At 41.4% G+C, this 12,661-nt stretch overlaps 1 protein-coding gene across 1 annotated transcript in view; it reads left to right on the top strand.

Moving 5' to 3' along the window:
• STAT4 (signal transducer and activator of transcription 4) overlaps positions 1-10,587 on the top strand; it is a 44,041-nt gene extending 33,454 nt beyond the window's left edge. Inside the window, exons 17-24 of the mRNA XM_037398234.1 lie at positions 856-991; positions 2,686-2,738; positions 3,527-3,621; positions 4,062-4,198; positions 4,611-4,802; positions 6,078-6,144; positions 6,663-6,771; positions 8,963-10,587. Coding sequence (XP_037254131.1) covers positions 856-991; positions 2,686-2,738; positions 3,527-3,621; positions 4,062-4,198; positions 4,611-4,802; positions 6,078-6,144; positions 6,663-6,771; positions 8,963-8,989 — 816 coding nt within the window. The 3' untranslated portion in view covers positions 8,990-10,587. The remainder of the gene's footprint in view (positions 1-855; positions 992-2,685; positions 2,739-3,526; positions 3,622-4,061; positions 4,199-4,610; positions 4,803-6,077; positions 6,145-6,662; positions 6,772-8,962) is intronic.
• Positions 10,588-12,661: the final 2,074 nt, after the last annotated feature.

Raw genomic sequence — 12,661 nt, 5'->3', positions numbered from 1 at the left:
GGGTCTGTAATGTGCTTAACTGCTGCTTTCCCTCATACGTTTTATAGGAGCTAGTGCTTTCTACGGAGAAGACTGTAAGTGTCAAGTAGCCCTTTCTACTGGCTCCAACTGTGAGCAAAAGCAAAATTGTTCTTTCTCAGCTCCAGCTGGCTCAGCACATATTTCAGATTCAGTTGCTGTTACTCTGCAGGTTGTAGAACAGTGGTGTCAATAGCTCTCAGGCTTTCAGCTGGGGATTAGCAGTCACCTAGATGTTCAGAGGAGAGAAAGGGTAAGACAGTTTACAGTGGCGTGCACCTAGGAGTGATGGGAGGCCAGCTGACCAGCAGCCTGGACTGCGTGATCACTCCGTGATACTTCAGAGAGTTTTTGCAGTCCTCAGGATGGTCATTACGTGTACAGTCCAGAAACCAAATGAAAAAACCTAAAATGAGCCAAACGATCCAACAACATACCGCTATATGAGGGTGTAACAATTTAAGATTCCCATGCACCAAGCTTGACAAGTGAGAGTATCTGCATTTAGTGGACAAGATTTAAGCATATTTTCACTGTCTTAACATTCGATACTATCAGAAGCACAGCAAGGTATTTTATCATCCAAGATGCACGCACAGACTCTTGCTTTCTCTAGGAGTCTCGCTCTAAGCTCCGCTCGGGCACTCCCGTGGACCTCGCTGGGTGGCTGCAGGTGGGAGGGCCAGCACATATTTGCTCCAGTGTATCCATCCCACACACCTCATTTTTAACATTTCCAGATTGTGCTCAAGTACAAGTACTTGCAGCCTTCTTTCACAGCCTGCAGTGTATTTCATGGTTGCTAACTCTCTAAACAAAGCACTAATTCTGTTGCAGAATTTATCATTCTTCAACAATCCCCCTGCTGCCACTTTAAGTCAGCTCTTAGAAGTACTGAGCTGGCAGTTTTCATCGTATGTTGGTCGTGGACTCAATTCCGAGCAGCTCAACATGCTGGCAGAGAAGCTTGTGGGTAAGTGTGTAGAAATACACAGATTTTATTTGCTTTGGGCTCTTATATTGATAGTTACAGGTAACGACTTCAAACGTGTCGTGGTTTAACCCCAGCCAGCAACGAAGCCCCACACAGCTGCTCCCTCACTCCCCCCCGGTGAGGTGGGAGAGTGAACTGGAAGGGTAAAAGTGAGAAAACTCGTGGGTTGAGATAAAGACAGTGTAATAGGTAAAGCAAAAGCCGCGTGCGCAAGCAAAGCCAAGCAAGGAATGCATTCACCACTGCCCATGGGCAGGCAGGGGTTCAGCCATCCCAGGAGAGCTGGGCTCCAGCGCACAGAACTGGGACTTGGCGAGACAGATAACATCACTTCAGACATCCCCCCTCTTCTTTCCTTGCTTCCTTCCCCAGCTTTATGTGCTGCACATGATGTCCTATGACACAGAATATCCCTTGTGTCAGTTGGGGTCCACTGTCTCAGCTGTGTCCCCTCCCAACTCCTCGTGTCCCCCAGCCTCCTTGCTGGTGGGGTGAGGAGCAGAAAAGCCCTTGGCTCGCTGTAAGCGCTGCTCGCAATAACAAAAACATCCCTGAATTATCAATGCTTTTTTCAGCACAAAAACCAAAACATAGCCCATAGCAGCTACTATGCAGGTCAGCTCTGTCGCAGCTAAAATCAGCATAGCATGACCTCTGCTTCCAGAGCTGGTGTCAAAAATGCCGCAATGACATTTTTTTTCTTTAAAGAAAAGCACGCGTCAGCTTATTCTTACCACAAAGTGATTCAACTTCTGAACTTCCAAGCTGCTAAGCTGAAGAAAGAGGGCATCAGAGTCACACTGAACTGCGATGTTATTTTGTTTCCTTAGCAAGTAATTATCTCTTGCATCTGAAATCAAAAGGAAGTCTTTCTGCTTGGTTGGTTGGTTCAGGTTTTGTTTCATTTTAAATACCCGTCCTTGTGAGTGTGTTTAGTTCTGGGACCCATCCTGCACTGGTGACAGCACAGCAAAGAGGCCCTGTACCTTCAGCGAGATGAACTGTTGAACCTTGGGTCTGTCCCCCAGAAAGGAGAGGTCTTAGGGAAAGCTGGCAGGAGAAAAGAAAGCTTTATCTGTTTCTGGAGAAGAAATAATTATAAAATATATTGTGAGCTGCAAGAAACCCCAAGCTGAGGGTAACGATACCTCTACTGCCAGGTGAGAACAGAAGCATTTGTCAAAGACAGGGGAGAATCTCTGCTCTTGTTGTTTTCAAAAGCTGGGAAGCAAAGATGGTTTCCTTGGGTAACAGTCACTTTTCCTGATGGTTTTTTTGAGATTTCATGCTGAGTGAAGGTAATGGAGTTGAGAGGTGCCATTGTAAATCAGCAAGAATCATAAGAAAGAAAACAAGTCATCTTAAAATACAGAAGCTCAAGAAAGAGCGAAGGCCAAGAGAAGTAACACTCCAGCTAAAAACTAAAATTGAGCACACTGTTGCAGAAACAAAGTCCCAGACTACTTTAGGCAAATATTCCCAAAACTACCATTATCAGCTGCTACAAAAGGATACAGAAAAAAAAATAAATTATCTACAGCCCCTCTGTATGTCCCTCCCATTCCCTCTCCAAGTCCAGCTGTACTGTACCCCACTCCCCCAGCTATACAGATACCAAGCTATATCTATTGCAAAACTTCAGAAAAAGAGTCACTGTTTGGTGTTTTTTTCAGGACAACAAGTCAGTTACAATGATTATCAGCTGTCCTGGGCAAAGTTCTGCAAGGTACGGTTCCAAAGGTAAAACCACAGTCTTACTGGCCACGCGCGTGCCTGTCTCTCTGATGCTACCGGTAAGATTCCCACTTGCCATACGTGGGACTTGTAGCCCAGCACAATCACATTACTTGTAAAAACCGAACTAGGAAAATAATATTTCCAGAAGTTTAAAACTTGATCTAAGAGATCTACTTAGTTACATTGCTACAGATACCAGAAACTGTCATATAATGTGCCCCATATATTTCTGTAAATGAGCAACAGATTGTGCTATCAAAGCATACAATACATTTTTCATCAAGCACACAGTAATTTCTTTCATACGCTCAGTTGTGACCGAATTATTTCAAGTCAGTCAATACAGTCAGTATTTTTGATGAGGAACAGACAAGTTATTGAGAAAGAAGGGTAAATCTATTTTATAGATATTAACTAAATTATTTAAACAAGTATAGAACCTGGGAAAGAAATTAAACTTTCTCGCCATCGTTTCTCTCAAAACATCATTCCGTAACCAGGAGGAAACAACAAGTGCAATTTTTTCCTCTTGAAAAATGAGCCACTTCCAGTGCTTATCTTAACAATCAATTGGGTTTATGTCAGGCTGAAAGAGAGACATTACTTAAAACCAGCAGTTCAAATCTGTCACTCTCACCTGAACAAACTAGATTGTTCTTAAGAAACTGAGACAGCCGTGTCATGTGGATGTTGGGTAATAACACTCTCACAATTCTCATGTGTGTCATGTCTGTTTGTGTTTTGGTTTGGTTTTTGTTGTTGTTTTTTAACCATTAGGAACATTTACCTGGAAAGTCTTTTACCTTTTGGGTTTGGCTGGAAGCCATCCTGGACTTAATTAAAAAACACATACTTCCTCTTTGGATCGATGGGTGAGTGACAAGGAAACTGCTGTATATTGATCTCCCTCTGCTTTGTCTTTTTTCTTTACTGATCTCAGTTTTAGCTATGCAGAAGAGAATTTGCAAAGAGTCTAATACTTCTGTCTCCCACTTCCCATTTTTCCTTTCGGAATTTTTTGCCAAAAGGGAACACTCTTTAGTGTTTAGTGCAGGTTTAGCTCTATTTATCAGTTCTCTCAGTGTACAGTAACGTACTGTGATAAATTTCATCATGCTTCGTAGTACTGTGAGCTCGCTGCCATACCCACACGTAAATCCCATGAAGCTTTCTTCACCATTTCAAGACCATATAAAGCTTTTGTAACCAGGCTTTGAACGCCTATATAAAGTTTGGCCAGATGCACTGTGCAGATTGAAGTACATATTTTTTCCCCCCAAAAGTAAACCCATGATTTCCTGTTACACTTCAGGTACGTGATGGGATTTGTAAGCAAAGAGAAGGAACGAATTTTGCTCAAAGACAAGACACCAGGAACATTTTTATTAAGGTTCAGTGAAAGCAATCTGGGTGGAATTACCTTTACTTGGGTGGATCAGTTAGAAAACGGTAAGTATAGCTTTTTTTAAAAGATAACATAAACCTCAACCCCTGCAATACACCATACAGGAGCCACAGTTTCTTTGGCTCAAACGTAAAATTTGTGTGTTACCATGTCTTAGTGTGGTTTTGGCAAGATACAAGTATCATATTTACTGAAACACAAACCAAAACTCTGAAACTCTACCTCTCAATTCTTTGTATTAACTATTTAAGTTCGTTAGGAGGTATACCTGCTCTACTGCAGGCTTTAAATTTGTTTCCACATGTGCAGAAAGTGTATCTTGAAAGATGCTAGCATTGGTGTGAACAGGTAAAACCCACACCTGTGTAAACTGAAAAAAAAAGGCGAAAATACATTCCAGCTGCAGATGTTGATCTGCTGTTTATCAGCGGTGATGGTGCCTTTGTGTTTTTACAGGAGACGTAACATTTCATTCAGTGGAACCCTATAACAAAGGTCGCTTATCTGCACTGCCTTTTGCCGACATTCTGCGCGATTACAAAGTTATTATGGCAGACAACGTTCCTGAAAACCCTCTGAAGTATCTGTATCCAGACATTCCCAAAGATAAGGCCTTTGGCAAACACTACAGCTGTCAGCCAAATGAAGGTTGGGGTCCATTTCTCTGTTCACCCTTTCTGCAAAGCAGCTGCAAAGTCAAGAGGCCATTTGAGGAATGTGGGGAGAGGAGGAGGAGAGCAGATTAAGATGCCTCCCTTAATCAGCATCTTCAAGAGAATGGTTTTAACGTGTCTGTCACTTAGACAGCATCATTTTGTAAATATATCCCTGGACTCAGAGATTACATTAGAGGTGATGACAACAATATTTAAAAGAAGCTAAGAAATAGATGTTCGTGTAGGTAGAAAGAGTCCAAAAATAGGATATTTTTTTTCCTGACCAATGCATTAAAAAATTCAGTGCTTGGCTGTTCAAAGGAGATGAAACTGAAAACTCATTCTGCTTATCAGCTTCATAATCATGTCACGCTGTAGTGTACCGTATCTGTAATTCCAAGGAAATTCTGTACTTTCCAAACAGCTTGGAAGACCGGCTTTATTTAATTTCATTCATTGGAACCCTACAACAAAGGTCACTTATCTGCACTGACTTTTGTCAACATAGTGCGCTATTACAAGGTTGTTCCAGCAGACAACATTCCTGAAAACCCATGGCGACTGCAATGGAACATACAAAAAGGCCAGACAAGCACGGGTCCAGATATGTTCAGGCCCATGCTCTTTCTTGCCCAGGTTACAAGTCAGGCCATTTAGCTCAAACACTCCCTCTCAAAAACACCCTCAAAGCCTTGATTTTCTCAATAGTTAATACACCTTCTTCTGGACTTTCCATATAAAAGGTTGCAATTCCGTTTGAATTCAAATTCCTACACTACTCAAAAATATTTGGAGGCCACAAACATTTTTCCTCTTCACTTTAATTCAGCGGGCTTTGCCTAATTCTCCAAAACTCTAAAAATATTACGTGTATGCTTAAAAAACATTGCTGAATCTGTACCTGTAGAGAGCGAGCTCCACGCAAGCATTTGCAGAACTGAAGTCTAGAGGCTCAGAAGTACCAAGCACGTAGAGTTATAGCATGTTTGCTTTTGAAGCCCTAACGAGACCTCTTTCATCCCTTGTGGTATTATATTCTGAGATGGCGAAACATATCAAGGGAACACAGTCAATTATGTGACTAAGATCTGAACTGAAAGACTAACCTCAGGAATTCCCCTCATTTTTATGGCTGCTTATTTAAGCATAAACAGGGATATTTAGTTTTTAATACATTATGGTCTTTGGCACTTAAAGCAGATAATGAACTTCAAGTAAATAATAAAATTATCAGCCAATATTTAATTTCTCTAATATTTATTTCTAGTCTCAAAGCCCTCAGATGGAGGAGGCAAAGGTTACGTTCCTTCTGTATTTATCCCAGTCTCCAAAATGTAAGTACCCTTACAGATGTATTACACTTCAAATATCATTTTTACTAAATCTACATACTTTTTCAAAGTTTTCCCTGCCTCCCTTCCCCCATTCAAATAGTTCAGGGTAGCAACACATCGTGTGTTTCTCTTTGGCCAAGGACGGCTAAAGACAAGAAAGGGAAGTAAAGAACTTCACTTCTACAGTACTTTACCCATCTGTGTGGCATAACATCTACAAAAATTGAATTCAGACTTTATGGTACTCTGATCTACTTGTCTTTCTCTGTCTCCTTTTTCTCTCCAGCAGCTGATATTACAGAGCCAGGCTTATCCTCTCTTCCCTTGGTCCGATCTACATTTTTAAACGTATACCAGGTTGTTGGCATGTGGTTACAGGGCCACCAGCAAGCCCGAGTACAAGCTTAATTAACTTAATAAGCATTCACCATACTCCACTGCTATGCATCAAGTTAGAGGAATTTAGGTTGCTTTTAAGATTATTTTTGTGTTTTGTTCTCGTTTGTTTTTTTTTTAAGCTTAAATGATTCTACAGATCCACATTCTCCATCAGATCTTCTTCCAATGTCTCCAAGCGTTTATGCTGTGCTGAGAGAACACCTGAGTCCCACAGTGATTGAAACGGCCGTACGTTGTGACCTTTTCCATTCTTAAGTTACTACTAAGCAAATGGGGCATGTACAACACAGATGCTAGTTACTGCTGCTTGCACAATTATGAAAAAAATAGACTTGTATTATATTCTGAATACCACTTTTATTATATTCTGAAACAATGGTGCTGACATGCCCTACTCTTAAGCGGGACAGGATCCTGCAAGCATACTTGAAAGGACTGTGTCATGTGAAATTGTCTGACTTGCTGGCCAATGAACCGTGAATGCCATAAATCAAAGATCCCAGAGTTCTCGCACAAACAAAGCCTTCACACTGACAAATACATAACAATTACACTAATTCCATAAATAGCACAAAGGACTTGACTTGTTCAGGGAAGCTGCACAAGGAACATAAAAATTTCCAATTCAGCAAACTTGCACAACTTTTCCATGCTGCAAGTTTCTACATGGAGTACCAAAGTCAGAAATTAAAAGTCAACTAAAACATTTAGCAAGTAAAACTAATATTCACTAAGTATACCGAAAGATTGGGAAAATATTGTACCAAGGTCTTATTAAAAATATTTTCCTCTTTTACTTACTGACCAGAAACTGTGTTCTGAATCATCACAGCTCAGAGTATTTAGAGCACTGATGTATACCCACCGCGGGTTTGTCCAGCAGGCTTCTGTCAGGAAACACAGCAGTGGCTTGTCTTTAAGAGCTTTAAAAGAAACCCTCCTTTTTTAATATTAGCTCTCAATTTTCTTATGTTCAATGATTTATGTCTTAAAGTGGTTATGTATTTAAAAGCCTGTCAACTCCCCTCCAAATGCCTCTCTGTAAACACTCCTCCTCACACACAAACAGAACAAAACTAAACCAGAATCCTGACTGTCAATGACTGGAAACACACTTAAACCTTATATACAAATAGAAGAGTTCTTTAATATACACCAAGCTGGAGATCTGTTCAAGAACAAAATATCTTTTTTTGCTTCTTCACCTTTTTCTCTGATAGCGCTCATGACAGACTAGTTCTTCAGCTAAAACTAAAGTACTAGCCTGAAGGAAAATTCTGCGTTAAAAACTACCCCACCCAGTCTGAGAAATGTCCCCACTCATCTGTTTGGTTTACACATGTGAGAACACTTCTGACCTTCTAAACTGCATCTGTGAACTATGTACGCATTTGCATTTCCCAAAGTTTCAGCAGTGAAAATAATAGTTGACATTGCTTTTGTTAATCATCAGCCTTCAAATGTTTTTAGTTTCTTTTAGCATGCACAGTAATTCTCAAGGAAGCTCCGTCCAGAGCTCCCAAACAAGCTGTGACCGTTGCAATCTTTTGGGGTCATAACCGCACAAAAAGAACATGTTTGGTGATGAATTGGGAGTCTCAAATACAAACGTTGCAATTTTTCAGGGTGCTAGAGAAGTGGTTCAGTGCTGCTAGATGGTAGGGGAATTTTTGGAGGCTTTTACTAGAAATGTTTTCAAGTTCTACAAATTGGAGGACAAACTACAAAAATACAAAAATAAAAAACCCTACAAAAATAGTTTTGTAAGGTTTTTAAGGAGTTCCTTCCTTCCTTTTTTCCATTATATTTACCTTGCTAAACAGAAATGAAGAAAATACATAGTTTTATTCTTTATCACTCCAAATTCACACGACAATCTCCCCTGGTGAAGAGCTTGCCAAGCACAGTAAGCAGACAATCTGCATTAAAGCAATACTTTTTCCTCCATGAGATGCCAATAAAAAAGCACCATGTGAGATGCAGAGAACAAGAGTGAAATCTGCAGCAGGACTATATCCTACAGCTCCATAACTCAGTCTTAGCAAGATGTACGTTCTGCAGTCTTGCTGAATTCCCCTCTATTGCCCCCCTCTGCAGATTCCCCTACCCATCAGGAAAACAAGCCTCCAGTAAGAACCCTGCTATGCATACCCATAGGCTGCAAGAATCACAGAGGTTCATATAAAAATATATACAATTTTTATTGTAGGAGTTTGCCATGCAGTGCTTTCTAATCAGCATTCCTGTATTTTGTGAAGAACTAGTAACAGGATGCTCAGATCCTTATCATTTTTTGCTAGTTACACGATCAAAATGACAGTGCAGCAACCTTTAGTCAGAGACAGTTTCATTTGTGGTTGTTTTTGAATGAACAGCAGTAACTGCCATGAGAATAATCTTTTCCCTTCTTTTCTTCTAGCTGAGTTCTCCTTATTCAACTGACTGAAGCTCACATATTGGAAAAATAAGTAATCATGCAAACACTGGATGCGTTAAAGATGCAGTAAATTTTTTTTTTTTCATCATCTTTGTAAATCAGCATTTCCTGGAAACCATTATGATGTTACTCTTGGGCCTCTTTCTGTTATCAGCACTCTCTAAATCAGAAATCTTCTCAGGGATTACAAATAGCCTCAGAATTGTTATCGTCACTGATACATAGCCAAATCCTTCCCAGCTTGGAAGTCGTTTGACTTTAGTGGGGTCCAGCAGGGATAAATTTTACTTGCAGAATTGCTGTAAATATGAGACTGTAAGAACAAAATGTTTTGCTTCTGAGAACAGCATATAACTAAAGACATTAATGTGTTCAAGGAAATTAGGATTTATTATGTTCCTCTTTAATCATCATCATGCACTCCGTTGGTTTAGCTTTAGTTTTAAAATAAAGATTCTCGTCTCCCTGAATTTGAACATCCCATAGGTGTCTGGGGTTTGCTTTTTTCCAAAGATAAACTTATCTTCAGCATAGGTTTTTATCTGCTACCACAGCAGAAGTTGCAGAAGGCAGGCAGGCAGACAAGGCTGGGAAGAAAAGGGAGTTCCAGAAGGGAAACAGACACAAAACTTAGGGTGGTGAAAAGGCTGGCTTCATTTTGCCAATGGAAGAGAGGGTTAGTAAAACTCGCCCCTCTCACAAAATAATTGTAGAAGTAAATCTATTTTTGCATGAAGCAATCAGATACTACAGCAAGTACTATTGTAAAAGTCTACAAAGAAAAAATCCTGATCTGACAGAGTTTGGATACTATCTGGTAAACATGGACTGGAAAGCACAGTTTTAAAAAATAGTTACTGAAGAGCTGCAGCATTTGCTGACCACTGGGCAATTTATGCTACATGACAGAATATTACACCCTGGTCAGAGACTCATTTAATAAGCAGAATAACTAGTTTTTGTATAAATGGTAAATTGCCTTTTACTATTTTTTTTTTCCTTTCAGGCACTGTTTATTGCTGGGTTTGGGTTGTTTGGTTTTGTTGTTGTTTTTTCCCTCCTAATATTATCCCTAAAACCTCTGTTAAGAGAATAATAAACAGGCAATTCCAAGATTGCTGTATCTCATATATGAAGGCTCATTCGAGATTTAATTCTTGTCTGCAGAATACATAGTTAATGTGTGCAAAGTTTTTAAAATACATACAGTTGAGCATTTGCATCTTACAGTCTTCTTGAGTAGGTACAAACTAGACATCTGAGATGAAAGCCTCCTTGAATCAGTTAGACCTGGATATTACTTTCATTTCTCCTTTTTTACTCACTCCTCTTCCCGATGCTATTGACGTTCGTTGAATGCAAGTGAATGGAAACAGGAAAATGTGGTATTCCTATGATACATGGGAGTAATTCTAAACTAACAAACACATCTCTGTTTGTTAATCTGGGTGATTGAAAGCAAGCTGCAGATAATTCATTTTCTCTCAGAAAGCATCATGTATAAATAATTTTCCAAAACAACAGGAGCAATGGTGTATATAGTTTGGTAACATCTGTAATTTATATGACCAGCATGAATAAAAACAGATTTTTGGCTTAAAGTTGCATGCCTGGACTTCTGTGGAATTTTTTCAAAATACAACAAAAATAGTCTTGCCTTTTTTTTTTTTTTGTTGATCTCAAGTCTGAACATCAAGCAGTAACACAAACTTCTAAACCAGCAAGCCTAACTTCACCTCGCATCAGTTCTTGCATTCTTTTCATTCTAACCTGTTCTCACAGTCTTAATACAAACAAGATGGTGAGTACCCTATACTTTTGACCATCTCAACCTCTTAAGTAACGTAAAAAAGGTCCAGACATGGCAGATGTGAAACAACCTTCTCCCTCCTTCCTCCCTACTTGGTGTGCAACGCAACTCTTCAAGACTCTCAAGTATTGACTTCAACACACTATATTTTGTGTTGCTGAGTAGCATCGTGGAGCAGGTTTTGGCATTACAGTTTCTACTAGTTTTAAAACAGATTTTGCAAGGGGTAGATTTAACATTTAATTGAGAGGCATAGGACTTCAGATCAGTTCACTACTTTAAAGAAAAGATTGGAGTCATTTTCTGCAAGGTAATATATACAGCGCAAGCCTCCTTCCATTAAAGAGTAAGATTTTTTGTCTTTATGCCACTATGAGTAAGAATAGGGTTCTCTAGTGAAATGATGGGGGTGGGAGGTAAGAAAAACACAGATTCTTCAAATACAGCCAGGAGAAACGAAACATCTGCTTTTAAATACTTTTACTAACTGTGCTTGTGCTTTCACCGTGTTTTGCAGCAACAAATGAAAAAAGAAATTGTGTGATTGTTTTGTGCTGTGTCTTGCTGCATCACCATAGTGATTCCATTTTAAAAAAAAGTGCAAACTGTCAGTTAACTTCAACTACAGCTTTTATTTATACCCACATACACTACTTGGTAGCATTTCATGCCATATTACCAAACAGACCTTGTACTTCTTTCTTCCATGGACTAAGAATTATCTCCTCCGAGGACAGAGGAGGATACAACAGATACTGAAAAAGATCCAAGTACCCTGGAGATCTGCATGAAAGCCTGGGTGTTCATTCTTCCAGTCTTTGTTGGCACTTCATACACAAGACAGAAACCAAGACCACATGTGTCTAAGTAGCAGTAACAGTGTCCTAGCAAATAAGACTTCTGCAAGAAAGGTGACATGAAGGGAATCTTCTAATCAAAATACATTTTCCTGAGAAGAAAATACTCAGCAAATGCCAGGAACAATTGAAACAATCAGCTGCCTGCAGTTTATAAACACTTAGTTTCTGTAACTTACATGGATATCTGGGTTGCAGTTTGTAAACAATTACAACTGTGTGAGTACAATCCTTTATGGCACTTGCGTGCCTTTCTTCCACCTGTGCATTGCAGCCGGTTGAGACAACGGCCACCTTCACGGGCTTCTGCGCCCCAGCTACTGCTTTCCAGGACCAGCCAGCCATGCCACCAGCTGAGTATTTTCTTACTGCAAAGGTGAAGAGCAGGTCGCTTCCTATTCCTTACAGTCCAGAACGACTTTTTAACGTCCAACCTATCAACCTCGATAAACCATGATAATGAGGCAAGCAAGCCAGCGCTGCTCGGGCAGGGAGAGCCGGGCCGGGCCGGAAGGCAGGTGTCACCACGCCAGGGGCCCGCGGCCGCCTGCTCGGCTGCCCGGGGCGGAGCGCTGCGGCGGCCAGCTAGCCCTGGGAAAGGCGATACGGGCCGCCGGGGGGGGCGGGGGGGGGGTGAAGCTGGGCCGCCTGTACTTTCACTTTCGCCTTCCCCTCATCCAGCCGGTTTCTGGGTCCTCGCCTCCTTCCCAGAAGTCACGTGTGGCGGCTGTTCCCGGTGCCCCCCCCGCGCACGCGCGCTGTGCGGCCCGCCCTGCCGGGCTCCTGAGGCGGCCGGGCCCCAGCCGGCGGCTGGCCGCGGGGGAGCCGCGCCTCAGCGGGCGGAGCGGCGGGGGCTGCCCGGCGCAGCTAAAGGCGCCGCCGAGCTTTACCCTTCGGTATCTTTCCTCCTAGGGCAGGAGGAACCACCCCACAGCCTCCATTCCTCACAGGGTGGGAGCCCGCTCCTCACAGGGTCACAACAGCGTCGCCCACCTGCAGGGCGGCAGCCCCTGC

Source organism: Falco rusticolus, chromosome 8 (genome assembly GCF_015220075.1).
Source record: "Falco rusticolus isolate bFalRus1 chromosome 8, bFalRus1.pri, whole genome shotgun sequence".
Taxonomy (NCBI): Eukaryota; Metazoa; Chordata; class Aves; order Falconiformes; family Falconidae; genus Falco; species Falco rusticolus.
The sequence above is the reverse complement of the archived record's forward strand: the minus strand, read 5'-3'. Positions and strand labels throughout refer to the sequence as shown.